Raw genomic sequence first — 18345 nt, forward strand, 5'->3', positions numbered from 1 at the left:
GCGAATTGACTGCACACTTTTGGGGGAACATGACGCTTCTGCGGAGCAGCAGGGGTTCCCTTCGATGGTACCGCTGCTGCGCCTTTAGATCCTCCTCCTTTACTCAACCGTCCGCGAGAAGAGGAGGGCGAAAGAGACGACGTGCATTTTTTGCGTCTTCTTCTTCTTCTTTTGACGACGACGAGAACATCATCGAGAAATACCGAGCGTTGCCGCTGGATAACGTCCGCCTCTGGGGAACGAACGCGAAGACGACGACGAAGAAGAAGTCTGCGTCTGTACTGATACACGAACCGACGGAAGGCCAATACGTGTCCTCAAAAGCGAAACGAAACGTCCAAAACGCGCTCCTAGAGAGCGAGAACACGTGTCGATGTTTGCAAGAGTACGCGAAAACGATCGTGTACGACACGGAGTGCATAGAGAGCAAAATAGCGCTGACGCACCGAGCGTTCGGTCGATTTTTACGAGGCGAGATTGAAGTTATCGTCGCCGAGAAAGAGAAAGATCTCGAGGTTCTTTTCCCGTCGAGACCGGCGAGACCTGCGAAACCGACGTTAGTGATGCCGTTTTCCGTGCCGTCGCCGAAGAATACGCCTTTGTCTTCGTTTTCCGCGCACGTGTTGCACACCGTCGCGCACATCGAGTTGAACGCGATCGATTTAGCGTGGGATACCGTGGCTCGATTTCGAGGGTTACCGAGAGAGTTTTACTTGGATTTCGCGCGCGTCGCGGACGACGAGTCGAGGCATTTGAGTTGGTGTTTGCAAAGGTTGGAAGAGTTAGGGCACGAGTACGGAGAGATGGACGCGCACGACATGCTGTGGCTGGGATGCTTCGAAAGTCGCGAGGATACGTTGGACAGGATGGCCGTGGTGCCGATGGCGCAAGAGGCGAGAGGTTTAGACGCAGGGCCAAGGTTGAGAGAGAAGTTAGTCGGGAGAGGCGATAACCGATCGGCGGCGATTGTGGAGAGAATTACGAAGGAGGAGTTGAACCACGTCGCAGTCGGCGTGCATTGGTTTCGAGAGATTTGCGCGAGAGAGGAGAACATCGAGAGAGGAAACGAGGAGGAACTAGGGAAGCGGTTTTTATCGGCCGTGGAGAGGTGCGCGCCGGACGTTTTGAAAGGACCGTTCGCGCACGAAGAGAGAGAAAAAGCCGGGATGAGTCGAGAGTGGTACGATTTGAATTACAAAAACGATCCAGATTTGCGCCGGCGATTGGAGGTGATGGTCAAAATGGAAGAAGCAAATAGCAGTGAATAGATGTAGTAGGTACCAGTACCATGGTGTTACGTAGTATAGATTTATTAGCTCGCACAAACGGTGTATGTTTTTTAAAGCAGTACACAGGAGTACAGGTAGTTTTTGATAGCGCGCGTTAAAATACATTTTATTGTACTCATCATGATGAATTCCGTAACCGTTCTCTTTTTACGAAGATTTCGTTGCCTTTGCTTCTCAACTCCGCAATCGTTCTCGCGCCGACTAAACCCATCGTCCGTTCCAATTCTTCTTTCAAAATCGTGAACGTTCTCTCCACGCCTTTCTCACCACCTGCCGCTAAGCCAAACGCGACTGGTTTCCCAATCGCGACTGCGTTCGCGCCGAGCGCTAAAGCTAATGCGATATCCGAGCCTCGTCGAATACCGCCGTCTATGATTAGTTCTTTATCCTCGCCAACTGCTTTCCTAATACCCGGCAACGCATCAAAAGGCGCCACGGCACCGTCTAATTGCCTCCCCCCATGATTTGAAATCCACACCGCATCTGCCTTCAAATACTCAAACGCTTTCACCGCGTCGTCGGCTCTGTGCACGCCTTTCAAAATGAATTTCTTCCCCCACTTCTCTCGCAACGCCTTCGCGTCTTCCCAATCGAAAGTCGGGTTGAACACATCTCTGACAAACCCGGCCATATCGTCTCTTTGTTTCTCCATCAATTTCGTGTCGTCCCTCAAAGCCGCGTATTCGAACGTTCTGCTCTTCCATCCTCTCACCGCGTCCACCGTCCAACACGGTTTCTTCAAGCACTCGTAGATAAATTTTGGGTCGCTCAATTTCGGTGGAATCGAAAACCCGTTGCGTTTATCCCGTTCTCTGTTCCCGAACCACGTCAAATCTACGGTCAACACGAGCGTTTCAAACCCGCTCTCTTTTGCTTTTCTTAACGCTTCGTCCACTAACTCGCCTTCGTTCCAGACGTACATCTGGAACATTTTATGCGTCTTATCACCATCACCGTCATTTTCATCCAGACAGGCCTTAATCTCTTCGCAACTCGTCGTTGCGAGCGTACTTAACGCGTACGTCGTTCCAAATCTCTTCGCAACTCTCGCGACGGCTCGTTCTCCGTCCGTGTGAAACATCGCGTTCCCGGCGATGGGCGCCGGTATGAACGGCACGTCCACTTCAACCGTCCCTAAAATCCGAGTTTTCGTGCACACATTCTCCGGCCCGACGCCGTTCAATACGAACGGATACGCGTCAAACTTATTTCTAAAACTCTCGGCGTTGTTCCTCAGCGCCGATTCGTCGTCGCTGCCTCCGGCGATGTAATCGTACACGTATTTGTGACACCGGACAGAAGCTGCTTTTTGTATCTCGTTGATGGAATGCAATCGAGAAACGTTCGGTTGCAAAAGCGCATCGACGAGAGGTTTCGCAAGCGAGGCCAGAAATTTACGCATGTCCTCCGTCCCTCTCTCTCTCTCTTTCTGGTCTCGCAAAGGCAGAGAAATGCGGTGTTGCGTTCAGAACATCGCCCCGGGAAGACGAAGACCACGCTTTCTGTTCGTTTTTTTCCAACGTTGAAAAGTGGATAAAATGGAGAAATTCCTCAAAGCAAACAGAGGGGAGAACACACACGCACACACACGTCTGAAAAGAGAGAGAGAGAGAGAGAGAGACAGAGAGAGAGAGAGATGCTGTTATCGTCGAGTTATTCTCACCGCGGCGCGAGAGCGCATCCTCTGTGTCCTCGTCCTCACAAAAAGCAGAAAAGCGGGGTTGTTAAAAGTAAAAATGCATTCCATCGAAGGGGGGTTGCCGTGACCGCGATGGGTTCTGGAGGGATGCCCGCGAAAGACAGGAAACTTCGATGGTCCTCCGACGTCGACCAGTGGGAAAAACCAGATTTTACATCCCAATCGAGCGATTGCATCGCGTTAAACAGGAACGAATGTTTGACCGTGTCCGTGCCCGCGACGACGGCGAACATCGGGCCCGGGTTCGATTCGCTCGGGTTCGCCGTGGATTTGAGGAACGATGTAACCGTGGAGTTTTCTCCAACGGGAACGTTTATTTTAGAACTGAAAGGCGAAGGGTGCGATTTTCTACCTCGGGATGAGACGAACGCGGTGATTGAAGCGGTGAAGAAAGGGTACCGGTTTCAATCGAACGATGAGAGAGAGTTGGACGTGAGCGCGTTGAAATTTACGAGCACGAATAGAATTCCTCCGGCGAGAGGGTTGGGGTCGTCCAGCGCGGCGTTGGTGTGCGGATTGGCCGCGGGGATGACGTTGGCCGGGTCAGACGTGAGCACGGCGCGAGCGAGAAGGGATTTGTTGAATTTAGCGTGCGAGGTGGAAGGGCATCCGGATAACGTCGCTCCGGCGATTTTTGGCGGGTTTCAAATCGCGCTGAGCGACGAGAACGAATGGATCACGAGCTCGGTGAACATTCCGGAGGGGATGTTGTGCTCTCTTTTTATTCCGGATTTTCACAGTTTAACGAGCGAAACGAGAGCGGCGCTGAGCGATAAGTTGACGCAAGCGGAGGCGGTGTTCAACATCGGGAGAACGGCGACGTTGATCAACGCGTTTAATCAAAGCGATTTTCGGTTGATGAAAATTGGCACGCAAGATATCATGCACCAACATCAAAGAGGGGATAAGCAGTTTGGGTTAGACAAGATTATCGCGGCCGCGATTGGGGCCGGTGCGCATTGTTGCTTCTTGAGCGGCGCCGGACCGACGGTGTTGGCGATGACTGGCGGGGACGAGAACGGGAAGATTGGCGATAGCACGATAGCGGCGATTACGGCGGAGAGAGTGGCGGAGGCAATGAGCGATGCCGCCAAAGAGTTTGGAGTGGAAGGTCAAGCGTTAATTGTAGAGCCGACGATGGAAGGTATTTCTGCGTGGATAGACGTTTTTGACGACGGCGAGGACGTCGTCGACATGATGTAATGATGAAACTGTTGTTTATTTATATACTATATTATATTACAAACTTCTAAAACTAATTCCCTAAAAAAACTATACCCACGCGCACACACGCGTCGTGTATCCAGTACGTCTCGCGTGTGTTCTGTGTATTACAGCGCTACTGGTAAAACAAGCACGCTTTGTTGTTGAGTGTTCGTCCAAGTCGCGGCTAATTTTGGACACGCGACTGACACTGAAGGTAAGAATCTCTCCCCGCTCGCGACAGCGACTATTTTCAAACGCAAGAAACAACTCTCGCCCGGGTTTGCCGTTTTCGTAGTTTTTGATTCACCAGCCATGACAAAACCAGGCGCGTCTTTGACCGAAACGACGAAATCGCGAGGTACGTCGAGGTCGAGATTTTTCATCTCGACGACGAACTCGAACGCGACGCCGACTTGGATGTATTCAGGCACTCGAGCAGAAATATTCATGATTTCTATTCGACGACCGTCGATGAGCTCGTCATCATCGATAGACAAAGACGACTGTGTCTTTTGTGTCGTTGTTTGCGTCCCCTCCTTGCGATACCACGAAACGCTCGTTACGTATTCTTTCGTCGCGACGTGCGTATACACGTCTCCTGGCTTTAATCGCGTGGTGATTGCATCGTCCACGACGACCAAACCTGTCGTCTTGGCGCGAATGTTCGTCAAGCGCACGTCACCTTCGTCCAGGAGTGATCTATTTTGTGCTTTCAAGTCAATCTTCTTCGTAGCGAAGTCGTCTTCTACATCGTCTTTTGCGATGAGTATGGAAACCGGCGACGTGCCACACGGCGCATAGATTGCAGAATCTAAAACTTCGAGCGCATCTGTGAACGCGAATGTTTTTGAAGTTTCCGCTGCCACGACGCGATGTCTAGATGGAGATACTTCTACCTCTCCGTCTCCCGGGGAACCAAAGTTACAGGTTAAGTGTGCTGAAACTGTCGCTCGAGATTTCTTCCTGTTCTGTTTTTTGTCGTTAGCGGTGTTCGTGCGATTCGAGAAGAACGTCGCGGTCACGTTCACGCGTTTTGATTCGCCTTTGGAGAGCGAGCCGACAACTATTCGTGGGTTTTCAAAGCTCGCGATGACTTCGCCTTTCTTCTCGCCGCCGTCGTCTTCACTTCCAAGGGAAATCTCTCGCAAACTTTCGTCGATGGAAAGATTTACGATGGCGTCTGCGAGTCCATCCACCGCGGTGACGACAACAGCCAGTGTCTTCTTTTCGCCAAACAAAATGGTCGTTTCGTTGCTATCATTTTCTCCATCCATGATCTTTAATTCTGCGCGAGGGGCGAGTTTTTTCACGGAAACAGATTTTGTGTGCCCGAGGAGTTTGAGCGTTTCGAAAGAAGCTTTCGGGAATCGAAAAGTGAAGCCAGATTTCGTAAGTACATCCAATGCGTCAACTTCCAAGACAAAGTCGCTTTGCGTTTTCGATTGCACAGTTAACGGAATATTTACGACGTCCTTTTCGTCTTTACTCGCAGTTGTTGTCGAAGCCTTCGTTCCATCGGAAAAGTGCGCTTCAAGTTTTACCACCGAAAACATGTCGTGGTCAACTAAGCCTTGAAGAGCATATCGAACGGCTAACGTGACGCAATCGCCCGCGCGAACGGAATCGTTACGTGCCACATCGTGGCCAAAACTACAAGACACTTTGAGTGCGCGAGAAGCTAAGGATTTGCGCGATACCTCAAACACAACGGGCAAAGATTTTGTTTTCGTCGCACCGTCTGCGAGTAAACGAGAAGCGCGCGTCTTTCCTTCGGATTCGCGATATTGAATACCGTGTAGCTCTAATAAAACATCCATGCGATGTTTTAACGCGCTCTCTCCAGCTTCATTTCCTCCTCCTCCGAGACACAGCAAAGTGCGCTCCAGAGTTTCCTCGAGTAAATCCTCCCATCCTTCTTTCCGATAGGTTTCCGCGCACGCAGTCAATATGTGCAAAACCTTTTCCTTGTTCGTCGCCGTGTTGTTCGCGTAGAAAAGTTCTAACGCGTAATCGCTCGAAATAGCGTTTAATGAACGATGGAACGCCTTATACCTTGGATTTCCTTCGTAATATGCTTTCGCTTTTTCCAGCATTTCGAGAGGCGAGAAAGTGTTTTCAAAGCGCGCGTACGCGCGCCGTAGCTCAATCGAAGAAGGGATTTGCGCGTTTCTGCCGTGATTTTCTATGTTGCTTTGATTTGCACCCGTGACCGTTTCGTTTTTGAGATCGAAAGTTCCCAAATAGCGTCCTCGCGTGAGTATGGAGGCGTTTGTTGTTGCGGATACGGACGGATCCTTTCCTAACCCTGACGATTGCATAAACTCTCTTCGCGAAGAGAGCGCTTCGAACGCGCTTTGGTAATAAAATCCTGGATCTAATCTCAAATCAAAGCTCGTCGATTTCGTCGCGGCGGTGCGTTGAAACTGCGTATTGTCGTTGAAGATTGCGTCGTACACGTTCGGATTCGCGTGCATCGTGTGTGCGAGCACGTCTGCAAACGATTTATCCGCTTTCGCGCGCAAAGATAAGAAATACGCCGCGAAACATTTCAAGCCGAGAGGGGCGTCGTCGTCGTACGCTTTCAGTAAAAAAGAATTCTTTCTTCTCATCGACAAGCACCTCTTAACGAAACAAGCGTGTTCCTTCTCCACTCTCGCCAATTCTTGGATCGCTTTATTCACCTCGCTATTCGCGCTCGTATCCATAGTCTTCAAAATTTGGCTCAATTGCGTCGAGGACATTCTCGATCTGCAATACGTCAACACTCTCAGCGTCTCGCACACTCTCCACAATCGTCTCGATTGAGTATTATTATTTTCTTCGAAACTACCGCGAAGTACTTCCGGCATCGCTTCATCAACGTACGCCATCAAGCTCGCGTAACACTCACCCAACGCGTTCATCGCGGCTTCACTGTCGCCTCTAAACTCCGCGTAACTCGCCGCTTTAAACAAATACCTACTCGCTTTACACCGCGCCTCCAATCTCGCCAAACGTACTTCGCGTTCCTCCAAAACCGCGACACCACTTTCCAAAACCTCCCTCTCAAACGCGTTCAAAACGTCGTCGCATTTCCCAATCGCCCGTTTCCCTTCGTTCACGAGCACCTCCTGCTTCACCTCCTCCGTCGCTCGCGCCAACGCTTTCAAGCACTTCTCCCGCGAGTCGCTCCCGACGCGCGTCAACGCAACAATCCTCGTTTCCACGCCACACAACCTTTTCAAAACCTGTAAAACTCTCTCCTCCAATGCGTACGTCACGTCTTCTTTATTCTCGCGATCATTTTTCTCCTCCTCTTCTCTCGTTGGACTCACCGTGCAAAACACCAACCCAATCCTTTTCTCTTTACATCTCGCTTTTACCCGTTCGATTCTTTGCGCGGTTTGCGCGTACTCGTTCGGCGAGTTTGCGTCGATCACGTCGTGAATGTTTATAAACGAAACTTGGACGGCAGGTTTCTCGTTTCTGTTGTTGTTTTGCTGCTCGTGTGCTTTGGTTATCCGCAAGAACACTCCGTCGTCGTCCTTTTCCTCCTCCTCGTCGCTTTCCCACGAATCTCCCGACTTTGACACGGAATAAGACGACGACGAGGAGTACGGCACGCATTTCGAGACGTCCTCGAAGTAGTCCCGATAGGAAGCGACGTTGTTACTGTCACACACCGCGGAGAGGAGGACCCCGCGCGGCGGGTGCGGGAGGACATCCTCGTCCATGTTTACTTTATTTATGGGGGAAATTCGGCACAAATTGGAGACAAGGATGTGTCCTCTCGCGGGCGGTGTTTCGTCTCCCGCGTCTTCCTCTTCCTCCTTCGCTTCGAGGAAGCGAAGGCAGAGAAGAAGGAGCATCGGTAGTGGGAGGAAAAACGGGAGGAGAAGCGCGCTCGCGTCGTCCTCGTTCTCATCTGCGTTCAAAGAAGATGAACGAATCGCATTCTTGGAAGCGGTAAAACGCAACGGTTTTTGGTGCGAACGAACGCTCGGGAAACCACCCGAGTCGGTGGTCTTTGCGTTTGAAAACGGGAGAGAGGAAGAGTTGTGCGCGATAGTGGACGAGAACGATTTCGTGGTTGACTTTGTCTCGAGGAAAACGACCGTGAAAGAGCGCTTGAGAGGAAGAGGCAGTTACGTGTTGATAACCAAAACCACCAAGAATAATACTACGAGAGGAAGAGCGGAAGAGGAGGGCGACGTAAACGACGACGCGTTTAAAGAAATTATGGCGAGTTATCTGAACAACTTTGAGAGAAAGTTCGTGCCGGAAAAGATCGACAAGGAAAGGTACGACATGTACGAGACGGGGAAGGTTGTGTTTCGGTTGCGGAAAATGTTCGAGGAACGAGCGTCGCAGACGTTGGAGGAAACGAGGAACGCGAGGTTGGGAAACCTGTCCGTGTTTTCGACGAAGCGGAGCGTGAAGAAAGACGTGTGGCCCGGGATGTACGACGTGTGCACGTCGGGTGTGCAGACCGCGATAGATTTCGTGAAGTGGGAAGATCACGGACGGACGTATTTTGATCCCTACGCGCAATGCGCGATTCGCGAAATCGAAGAAGAACTCGGAATTTCAGGCGTAAAGTTGTCCATCTACGCGCGCTCTCCCGCGGAAAAAAGTAAGCAGTTACAACCGATACGAAAATTTACGTATAGCGATAAGTACATGAACATATTTGGTCAGTGTTACAAGTTGGAATTTGACGCGGCGGCGGAGAATGAAATGGCCTTCCTCGACGGCGAAGTGCAAGAAGGATCCGGCGTGTGGTTGCCGCTGCGATTGCACGACGATGAGGAGGAATTAGTAAAACTGATGGATAGTTTTGTACCAGTTGGAGCTTTGTGCTGCGCGAGTTTTTTAGAACTCATGGCAAAGCTCGACAGCGTTGATTATACGAATTTTACGAAAAATTCCGAATGGATCGACTCATGGACGTCGCCTACATGGAAAGACAGATTTGTAGCGTAGCAGCATTTGAGTTCAGTTAGCGTGTATAAAAGATTTAGATAGCGCGCGCGTTTACACAGAATTCTTTCACTGTTGATGTTTGTGGTCTATTTTTGTTTAGTTATCATCTCTTTGCTCGCTTCTTCTCTCTCGGCGCTTCTTCTATTTCTTCTTCTTCGGATTCCTCCTCTTCCTCTTCTTCCTCCTCTTCTTCCTCCTCTTCCTCTTCTTCCTCCATGCTCTCCTCGCCTTCCTCTTGCATGGCTATTTTCCTCCTCGCTTGTCTCTCCTCCCACTCTTTCAATCGCATTTCTCTCAGCTTCTCCGCCACCCGTCGATTCTCCTCTTTCCTCTTCTCTTTCGCCTCTTCCTCCTCCCGCGGATCTCCTTCCTCCAACAGCGTCTGTTTCTTCCCGACCACTTTCGCCTCACCGACCGTAAACCGCTTCCCCGAGCAATGCTCCACCACGAGCTTCTCAATCTTAGGGACGTATTTCCCCGTCACTCGGCAGAAAAACTTCTCCGGAAGATGTTTCGATTGGACGAGCGCCGGCGCGTACTCTTCGGTCAGTTTCGCTTCCTCTTCTTTCTTCTCTCGTAAGCGTTTCCGCTTTTTCCCGTTCAAGAAACTTTCCAGGACGTTTATAACGGAGGCTACTTTGTCCTCCTCCTTTTCCTCCTCCTCTGACGGAAGCGTGAACGCGTGCCCGGTTATCGAGCACTTCAAAACTCGTCTCGCTTTCGTCTTCGTCTTCTCATCCTCGAGAACGATGCGTTCCAAGTAGCCGTCCCGCTTCACGATCTCGTCCAAATGCAAAGCGTCATTCGTGTTCTTCGCATTCGTATTCGCAACAGCAGCAGCAGCAGCAGCACCAGGATTGGTGCCCTCCTCTGCGCGCATGTCAGAATGTGCGACAGATTTGTGTGCCGCAGCGGCCGGAGGGAGGGGCGTATCGCGCTTTCTCACGTGCTTTTCTCTCTCTCTCTCTCTCTCGCATTTGTGCGAGAAGTTTCCCTTGTTTCTCTGGGGAAATGTCTTCAAAATTCGGAACCAATTTCTTTTATCATCATTCGTTCGACTCGTAAATATATTCCATCGGAGCAGAAACAGCAGAGCGCGCGAGGGGAGCAGTCCGTTCTTCGACTGGCGTTCTTCTTTTTCTCGACGAAGGGAGCGCGCGTTCTCAAAGAGAACACACGCATATAAGAGAAAGAGACATTTAAAGGAATCGGATAACGACTTCTCGCGGGTTGTTGTGTATCATGTGTCGATGGGTATTCTACTACGGCGACGAAGTCTGCATCTCCAAGATCATCTACGGCGCCTACCACGGTCTGGCGAACATGGCAGACGGCGCTGGGTTCACCCCAGGCGTGGAACGAGACATCCGTCGCAACCACGAGGTGAACGTGCACGGGTGCGGCATCGGATGGTACGGGTCGAACCCGTTGCAAGGCTTGAGAGACTTGAAAGGGTTGTGCTCGTATTCGAGACCGTGCTGTTACACGACGATTGCGGCGCCGTCGCACGACAGGAACTTACGAAGTTTGAGCAAAGCAATCAGCACGAGTTTATTGTTCGGACACGTGAGAGCAGCCGGACCAGGGGCGAGCGTGCACGAGTATAACTGTCACCCGTTTTATAACGGGAGGTACATGTTTATGCACAACGGGGAAGTGCACGGGTTTAAGAAGATACGGAGAAGTTTGTTGGCGACGTTGCGGGATGATTTGTTTGAACACATCAGCGGGACGACGGATAGCGAGGTGTTGTTCGCGCTGGTTTTGAATCAGTTACCGGATACGAATTCGAGTCAATCGCACGAGATGATGGAGCGCGCGGTGAGGGAAGCGATGTGTCTGATTATCCGAGCGAGCGGAGGGAAGTCGAGCTCGATGAATTTGGCGTTTACGGATGGGGAGACGGTCGTCGCCGCGCGGTATAGGAATTCCAGTCACGAAGATCCGCCGTCGTTGTATTTTCACTTAGGGCCGTTGCCAGGGGAGAAAGCGTGGGATTTGGGAGGTGAAAGCGGCGAGAAAAAGATCGGGGGCGGTGGTAAGACGACGACGCCGAAGAAACAAGCGAGAGGTTTAGGCGGTTTCGATAAGATGATGCTCCACGGCGAAGAAGGCTCAGAAAACCGAGGCGTGCCGAAATATCGAAGTCGACGGTCGCCAGAGTTTATGCATATTTTCAAGAAGCGAATGTTCGCGACGCAGAGCATGCTGGTCTCGTCGGAGCCGTTGTCCATGAATGGGTTGGAGCGGTGGCAGTTGATGCCGCCGAATAGTCTCGTGGTGACGCATCCGATGGTGCCGACGAAAGGGAGGTGCTCCAGAAAGGAGTTTTTGGACGCGCAGAACACGGCGCACATGGCGGCGGCGGCGGACGGGAACGGCGGGACGGCAGAAAGAATGTCGCCAAAATTAGGCGCGGCGAGTCCCGTGCTGTATTGCGAATTTAAATGTCTTGAGAATTTGGAACGCATCGCGTTGAACGGAGAGGGAAGCGCGGCGTCGCAATCGAATTCGCCGGAACGCGTTCATCCTCACGGTGTTGCCGACAGTGTCGTTGGCGGTGAGGAACCTTTGCCTGCGTTGAAATCTGCGCTCTCCTCGGAGTTGCTTCAACAAAGTTCCGCTTCGTCTGAACCGGTTTCGCCGTCTAAAGTGTACGTAGTCAACGAACGCGATTCCATCTCTGGCATCGCGCACGCGCTCGAGAAACAAGGTCTACAATACTCCGATTCGGAATCGGAATCGTTATATTCCCGAGATGACGCGGTGGAAGACGCGAATAATCGATCACCGACGCCGAAATCAAAGCTACATAAAACGAGAAGCAACGAGAGAAACATCAACAGTCCTAACAAAATCAATCGCATCTCCATCGACAGCGCGGATTGTATTCCTCGACCACAACGAGAGCGACATCACCGCGTCCCGCAATACGGTTTAGTATCTCTCGATGAAGAAGGACGTGATTTGAATAGAAAGACAGATACACCGAGTCCTCCCATTCACTACGGGGGCGATGGAGTCATAATATCGAACGATTCGCAGCAAAGACCATCGCAGATGATGACAAACGACGCGGCGATGATGGGTAATCTCGGCGAATTTTACTCGCCAGCAGCCAAGAAAAATACGAGCATTGCTCCCGCCGGAGAAGGTGGTGGGATCACGATGAGCGCGCAGAAGCAGAACACGGTTTCGGGAAAAATTGGGCTCGATTTACTCAAGCAAACGAAACGAGGCGAGAGCAGCTCGTATTCGCCCGAGGTTGGAAGTTATTTCGGCATGTTGAAACAGAATAAATAAGAGAAGCTTCTAGAGAAAAATGTATAACAGAAGAAGAAGAAGAAGAAGAAGAAGAAGAAGAGAAACACAAACGTACGAACAAACGACACGTAAATGTTTTGTACCTCAGCGAGTAATGTAATAATATATGGACACACTACAACATGCACACAGTGACAACACCAATGATGATGATTATTCTTGGCATATATAAAGATTACAAACACATTTTCTTTGATGATGATTGATTCATTATTATTAGGACATCGGGGTCGCCGCGGTGGCGACGTTTTCGAAATCGCCGCTTTCTCCGAACAAGTGCCCCATCTTTTTCCTCTTCGCTTCCAAATACGTCTTGTTCTCCAACGTAATCGGCGCAAACAGAGGCATTCTCCCGGTCACGGTAATCCCGTACCCTCGCAAACCGTGATACTTGGCCGGGTTGTTCGTCATCAACCGAACGCTTCTCACGCCTAAATCGTTCAAGATTTGCGCGCCGACGCCGTATTCTCTGTTATCCACCGGTAAACCCAAATCCTCGTTCGCTTGTACCGTATCTCGTCCTTTATCCTGTAAATTATACGCTCTCAGTTTATGACCTAACCCAATCCCTCGACCTTCTTGGCCTCGTAAATACACAATCGCCCCTCTTCCCTCGTCTGCTATTTTTTTCATCGCCATCTCCAACTGGTTACCGCAGTCGCATCGAGCGCTCTTGAAGATATCCCCGGTTAAGCACTCCGAGTGCACGCGAACCAACGCGTTTTCCTTTAAACTATCCGCAATTTCTTCCTCCGTGGCGTGGTCGCCGTACACAAACGCCACGTGCTCAATCCCATCGACTTTCGAAACGTACGACACCGCGGTGAACGATCCGTGTTCGGTGGGCACCCTGGCGATGGCCGTGCGTTCAATCAACGAATTCTTCTCCGTCGCTCGGCGATACCGAATCATATCCGAAATCAACACCATTTTCAAGTCGTGTTTCTTAGAAAACTCTCGCAGTTCTGGTAATCTGCTCATGCTCCCAGTTCCGTCGTCGTTGACAATTTCGCACAAAACCCCGACGGGCGCTCGTCCAGCCATCCTGGACAAATCCACCGCCGCCTCCGTATGTCCCGCTCTTTTCAAAACCCCGCCCTCGCGATATCGCAACGGAAACACGTGCCCTGGCCTCACAAGATCCGTCGGTTTCGTCAGATCGTTCGCCAACGCGTTAATCGTCTCCGCTCTTTCCCCCGCGGAAATCCCCGTCGTGCTTGTCGCCATGTCGCAACTCACCGTAAACGCCGTCTTCATGTAATCCTTATTCGCCTTTGAGTCCACCATAAGCGGTAAGTGCAACGCGTCCGCTCGTTCATCTTCCATCGAAACGCACACTAACCCACTCGTGTGTCGAATCATAAACGCCATGCTTTCTTGCGTCATCAAATCTGCCGCCCCGATTAAATCGCCCTCGTTCTCTCGATCTTCGTCGTCGAGGACGACGACAAACTTGCCTTTTTTAATCTCCTCTAAAGCGCTCGGGATAGAACTGAACCCAGGTGTGGGTTCGTCGAACGGGACGTCGTTCTTGTTTTCTGGATGCCAGGCCGGTACGGCTTTTACTGTGCGACTTTTCGTCGTTTCACCGCGTCGTTGTCGTTCTCGTCTTTGTCTGTCTCGAGAGGAGGAGGCGTTGAAAGAGGAGGCGTTGAACGCGCGAGGAGTATTCGTCGTCGCCGTCGTCGTCGTCGTCGTCATCCTTTGACGCAGAAAGCGGCTGCTTTTTGTGTTCATCTTGAAGGCATGCAAAGAAGAAGAAGAAGAACTCGAGGGCACGGAAGACCCGGAAGCTTTCAAAGAGTTTCGAAGATTATGCGCGCAAGAAAGCCCACATGATGACGACGACGAGAACGACGACGCCATGATTCTTGTTGTCCGTGGTATTCTCGTCGTTCCGAGCGCGCGATTCTGTGTGTGCCGAAGTGCGACCGTCCAATTCTTTTCTATCCACTCCGGAGAAAAAAAGGGAGACAAAAAAAAACATGTTTAGGGTCTTAAACCCTAATCGCTTTGGAGCCCTTTTTGCTTAAAAAGCGCTCGGGAAACACGTTATACCACCGGAGAGATACGCAGAGAGAAGCGCGCACGAAGTATGTTACCAGAACGCAACGATGTGATCTCAGAGGAAGACGAGGAGGAGGAAGACGAGGATGAATTCCAAATGCTGGAACGGCTGACGAGAGAAATCGACGGTTTAGCGGCGCCGACGATGACTTCATCGCGTGAATATTCATCCCCGCTGAGAGAATCGCTTAAAGCGTTCGTTGGGAAAAATGGTCATCATATTCCGCGCGGAAACGCTTTAAACTCGGGCGGGAGTGGTGGTTTTCCGAGCAAAAAGAATACCAATAGTAACAACACCAACGAGAATGGTTCGAGGAGCAAAAACGAAAAGAGGCTCACGAGTACAACTCGCGACGAGATGATGCGCAGAAAGAGTAACAGGAATCAACGAGATGACGAGGCGAATACTCTCGAAAGAGTCCTCTCGAAATACCGAGCGTTGAAACGAGCCTTTCGGAAACTCTCCGAAGATTACGACTATAACTTTGCCCTGTTCAAAGAACGAGACGAAGAGTTAGATCTGTTAGAGGAACAGTTAAAAATAGAAAAAATGAAGACCACGCGGTATCGCGAACGCGTGCGCGAGTTGGAGCGAGAACTCGCTTTGAGAGAGACGACGGCTTCGTGACTGACGCGTTGAGATCTCAATCTCAAATCTTCTTATTGTAATTATACTAGCAATACTACGAATACGAATAACGCTTTATATAAGTCGTCGTAGAGTAGTGAAACGCAAACGTTTCGACCAATGCTGCGCTTCTCTTCCATTCTCTCGAAAAAATGTCGCCCGGCGTCGCGTGTGCCAAGCGTGTGCCCTTCTGTCAGATCTCTCCATTCTAATCGTCCATCTGACGCGCGAAAATACTACTTATACTCCTTACTTTAAAATGCAAGTCTCATCGAACCGTACTCCACGACGAAGATGTCATCAAAATCATCACGTTTCAACGATTACGATCATGATCGGCGCGTTGGTGTGCCTCGTCTCTTCGTATTCCTCCTCGTCCGATTTTGACGGCGTGTGCCGGGAAACTCAAGAATCGAATCGTCGTTTATTCTTCTTCGTCTCTGCCTCTGAAGAAGAAGAAGAAACGCCGATGGAACACATCATGGAAACGTTCTCGGGAACAGATTCGATCTTACAGGAACACGAATTGGATCGATTTTTACACGCGTTGCAAACTGGAGGGAAATCCGAGGAAGAGGATGCACACGCCGGTCACGATGATCACGAGGAGGAGGCACACGCCCAAGACGCCCACGACGACCACGACGACCACGAGGAGGAGGCACACGCCGCCTCGGTTTCGGCGAAAGAGTTGTTGCGAGAATACGGCGCTTTAGGGGATTCGTCGACGAGTTTGACCGAGGCGGAGTTTACCTCGGCGTGCCCGGAACTGTTGAAGTGCGCGGTGGACGCGGAGTGCGCTTTCGAGCACGCGGAAGAGGAGCACGACGAGGCGACGAAGAACCCGTCCAAGTCGTACACGACGCTGAAAGCGGGATTGGCGGCGGCGGTGTTCGGCGAGAGCATGTTCGGGTGGATGATTCCGATGGTTTCTGAAGCCGTTGCCGGGAGGAAGGCGAGGTGGGTGATGAGTTTGTTGAACGCGTTTAGCGGCGGAGTGTTCTTATCCGCCGGGTTGACGCACTTGTTTCCGCACTTGGTGGAGTACCAGGAGCAGGTGAAGATTACGCCGGCTGGGTATCCGGCTGGATTCGCGCTCGCGTTGACGGGGTATTTGTTGGTATTTTTTATCGAGCGCGTGTTGTTTCACATTCACGGGCACGCGATACACCCGAACGGACACGACGACCACTGTTGCGAAACTTCTGCAGAGGAAGGGAAGAAGAAAGGACAACATCACCACCACGAGCATAGCGATCATCATCATCACCATCACGAGCATAGCGAAGGACCTCAAACTTGCGAAGATTTGCGTAAGAGTAAAAGACCGTACATTTTATTGGCGGCAATTTCCGTGCACTCTGTCTTGGCTGGTTTGACGCTCGGCGTGCAAAAATCGAGACAAAACGTTTTGACGATTTTCACCGCCATCGCCGCGCACAAAGCGCCGGCGGCGTTATCGATCGGCTCGTCGTTCGTAAACGGTAAGGCGAGTAAAATGGTCAGCATTACGTCCATGATTGTGTTCTCGTTGACAACGACGTGTGGAATATTCATCGGTATGGGTTTAGGCTCGGTCAGTATTGAAACCGTGTTTGTTCTCGAGGCGTTGGCTTCCGGGACGTTCTTATACGGCGGCACCTCTGAAATCGTCGCCGATGAGTTCGAGATGAGTGATAGAGATTGCGACGAACACGGAGGCGATCACGTAAAGAAAGTACACGCGGGAAGGTCGTTATCGCAACGATTGGCATTGTTCACCGCCTACGCCGGCGGCGCTGGCGTTATTCTTTTGTCTAATCTGTCGCTCGACGGGGAGCACTCGCATTAACAAAAATGCAAGAGAAGTTAAAAAAACGCGCGAATATTAGTACTATCAGTATTCGTGTGCTGCTATTGCTACTGCTGGTGTTCTTTTTGCTACGTCCCAATCGGACGTTTACGTTGTATTTAAACAACGTTGATAAATAAAAATTACACGCTATGAATTCGTCCGTCAAGCTACTACTTTGGTCGCCTGCTCGTTCATTTCCCGCTGAATCTTCTCAAACTGTCCATACAACTGTTGCTTATACCTTTCGTCCGACCCAACGATCACTCTCAACACCCCGTGCAAAATCGCCGCATCGCTCCCCCAAATCAAACAGTTCTTCAGTCCAAACGGTTCGCTCGTCTCGCCCCACCCGACGACGTTCGCGCGAGGCACCGTAAACGCCGGCATCGGTCCCATGCTCCTCTCTTCCTCCTCTTCCTTATCACCATCTTCTTCTACAGTATTTCTAGTGCTACCCTCCTCTTCCTCTAACTTGACCACGCTCACGTTGTCTGGTTCCAAACAGTCCTCGATCTTAATCGCCGCCACTCCTAGCACGCAATTCGCGCTCCTATTTCTCTCCTGCACTTGCCGTTTCGTCAACGAACCGAAATACGCCACCCCCGGCGTAATCGCCAACGTCCTTTTACTATTCACCGCGTCGTGGTGCGTGCCTAAATATTCAATCCTATCCGGGTTCGCCCACGGTTCTCTCCCTCCGATTTGATCGCACGCTTGCGCCACCGCGTCTTTATCCAACGCAGCCGAATTGTGTCGACTTCGGTGGCCTCTCGGAAACGCCAACAAAGGGGTTCCGAATTGCGTGGATTGTACGGTCAACAAGACGCACGGATGCTCGTCCACGAGTGCGAGTGGGACGAGCACAGATCTGGCGTCTGGAACGTTCGGGCCTTCGATTTTGTTCCTGTTTGCGAGCATGAGGTGTAGATCTTTCGTCAAGCGCGTCAGGTTTTCCCTCCGGAGGAGGTGTCCCGTTTTCGTTGCATTCGTCCAATCCTTCGGCGGATTGGAAGCCGCAGACGAGGACGACGTCCCGGACGACGTGAACGATCTGAGAGTCGTGCGCCCACCAACGAAGAACGAGGATACCAAGCCGTCGACAAAGGTGGTCTTCTTCAAGAAAACGCTTCCAAGCCAGCCGCCTCTTCGCATCGTATTCATCTCTCTCGTAGTGTTTTAAAAAACGCTTTAAAATGAGGAAAAAATGGACGGCTGAAAATGCATGTGAGAGATCTCTTTACTCTGAGAAAAAAATGCAAAAAATACGACTCGACGTAAAAGCGAGAGATTGAAGGTATTGATGAAGGCTGCGAGTGCGAGTGCTGGTGCTGCTGCT

General features: G+C 51.1%; 11 protein-coding genes across 11 annotated transcripts; 6 read left to right on the plus strand and 5 right to left on the minus strand.

Moving 5' to 3' along the window:
* Nucleotides 1-29: 29 nt before the first annotated feature.
* On the plus strand, nucleotides 30-1268 carry Bathy08g02020 (conserved hypothetical protein; the record flags this gene model as incomplete). The annotated part of the gene is made up of 1 exon (XM_007511535.1): nucleotides 30-1268. One exon carries the CDS (start codon nucleotides 30-32, stop codon nucleotides 1266-1268), a length of 1239 nt encoding a protein of 412 aa, XP_007511597.1.
* Nucleotides 1269-1407: 139 nt separating this feature from the next.
* On the minus strand, nucleotides 1408-2691 carry Bathy08g02030 (L-lactate dehydrogenase; the record flags this gene model as incomplete). The annotated part of the gene is made up of 1 exon (XM_007511717.1): nucleotides 1408-2691. The coding sequence occupies one exon, from the start codon at nucleotides 2689-2691 to the stop codon at nucleotides 1408-1410; it is 1284 nt and encodes a 427-aa protein (XP_007511779.1).
* Nucleotides 2692-3060: 369 nt separating this feature from the next.
* Bathy08g02040 (homoserine kinase) lies at nucleotides 3061-4191 on the plus strand (the record flags this gene model as incomplete). The annotated part of the gene is made up of 1 exon (XM_007511464.1): nucleotides 3061-4191. The coding sequence occupies one exon, from the start codon at nucleotides 3061-3063 to the stop codon at nucleotides 4189-4191; it is 1131 nt and encodes a 376-aa protein (XP_007511526.1).
* Nucleotides 4192-4319: 128 nt separating this feature from the next.
* Nucleotides 4320-7907, minus strand: Bathy08g02050 (unknown protein; the record flags this gene model as incomplete). Its single annotated transcript, XM_007511457.1, has 1 exon — nucleotides 4320-7907. The coding sequence occupies one exon, from the start codon at nucleotides 7905-7907 to the stop codon at nucleotides 4320-4322; it is 3588 nt and encodes a 1195-aa protein (XP_007511519.1).
* Nucleotides 7908-8412: 505 nt separating this feature from the next.
* On the plus strand, nucleotides 8413-9156 carry Bathy08g02060 (unknown protein; the record flags this gene model as incomplete). The annotated part of the gene is made up of 1 exon (XM_007511293.1): nucleotides 8413-9156. One exon carries the CDS (start codon nucleotides 8413-8415, stop codon nucleotides 9154-9156), a length of 744 nt encoding a protein of 247 aa, XP_007511355.1.
* A 103-nt stretch (nucleotides 9157-9259) lies between these two features.
* On the minus strand, nucleotides 9260-10036 carry Bathy08g02070 (unknown protein; the record flags this gene model as incomplete). Its single annotated transcript, XM_007511598.1, has 1 exon — nucleotides 9260-10036. One exon carries the CDS (start codon nucleotides 10034-10036, stop codon nucleotides 9260-9262), a length of 777 nt encoding a protein of 258 aa, XP_007511660.1.
* A 362-nt stretch (nucleotides 10037-10398) lies between these two features.
* Bathy08g02080 (glutamine amidotransferase class-II) lies at nucleotides 10399-12459 on the plus strand (the record flags this gene model as incomplete). The annotated part of the gene is made up of 1 exon (XM_007511570.1): nucleotides 10399-12459. One exon carries the CDS (start codon nucleotides 10399-10401, stop codon nucleotides 12457-12459), a length of 2061 nt encoding a protein of 686 aa, XP_007511632.1.
* Nucleotides 12460-12696: 237 nt separating this feature from the next.
* On the minus strand, nucleotides 12697-14346 carry Bathy08g02090 (bifunctional 3,4-dihydroxy-2-butanone 4-phosphate synthase/GTP cyclohydrolase II protein; the record flags this gene model as incomplete). Its single annotated transcript, XM_007511277.1, has 1 exon — nucleotides 12697-14346. The coding sequence occupies one exon, from the start codon at nucleotides 14344-14346 to the stop codon at nucleotides 12697-12699; it is 1650 nt and encodes a 549-aa protein (XP_007511339.1).
* Nucleotides 14347-14692: 346 nt separating this feature from the next.
* Bathy08g02100 (unknown protein) lies at nucleotides 14693-15175 on the plus strand (the record flags this gene model as incomplete). The annotated part of the gene is made up of 1 exon (XM_007511502.1): nucleotides 14693-15175. The coding sequence occupies one exon, from the start codon at nucleotides 14693-14695 to the stop codon at nucleotides 15173-15175; it is 483 nt and encodes a 160-aa protein (XP_007511564.1).
* A 331-nt stretch (nucleotides 15176-15506) lies between these two features.
* On the plus strand, nucleotides 15507-17006 carry Bathy08g02110 (zinc permease family; the record flags this gene model as incomplete). The annotated part of the gene is made up of 1 exon (XM_007511750.1): nucleotides 15507-17006. The coding sequence occupies one exon, from the start codon at nucleotides 15507-15509 to the stop codon at nucleotides 17004-17006; it is 1500 nt and encodes a 499-aa protein (XP_007511812.1).
* A 165-nt stretch (nucleotides 17007-17171) lies between these two features.
* Nucleotides 17172-18170, minus strand: Bathy08g02120 (coenzyme a pyrophosphatase; the record flags this gene model as incomplete). Its single annotated transcript, XM_007511690.1, has 1 exon — nucleotides 17172-18170. One exon carries the CDS (start codon nucleotides 18168-18170, stop codon nucleotides 17172-17174), a length of 999 nt encoding a protein of 332 aa, XP_007511752.1.
* Between the last annotated feature and the right edge of the window lie 175 nt (nucleotides 18171-18345).

The sequence above is a fragment of the Bathycoccus prasinos genome, assembly GCF_002220235.1.
Source record: "Bathycoccus prasinos genomic : Chromosome_8".
Classification (NCBI taxonomy): Eukaryota; Viridiplantae; Chlorophyta; class Mamiellophyceae; order Mamiellales; family Bathycoccaceae; genus Bathycoccus; species Bathycoccus prasinos.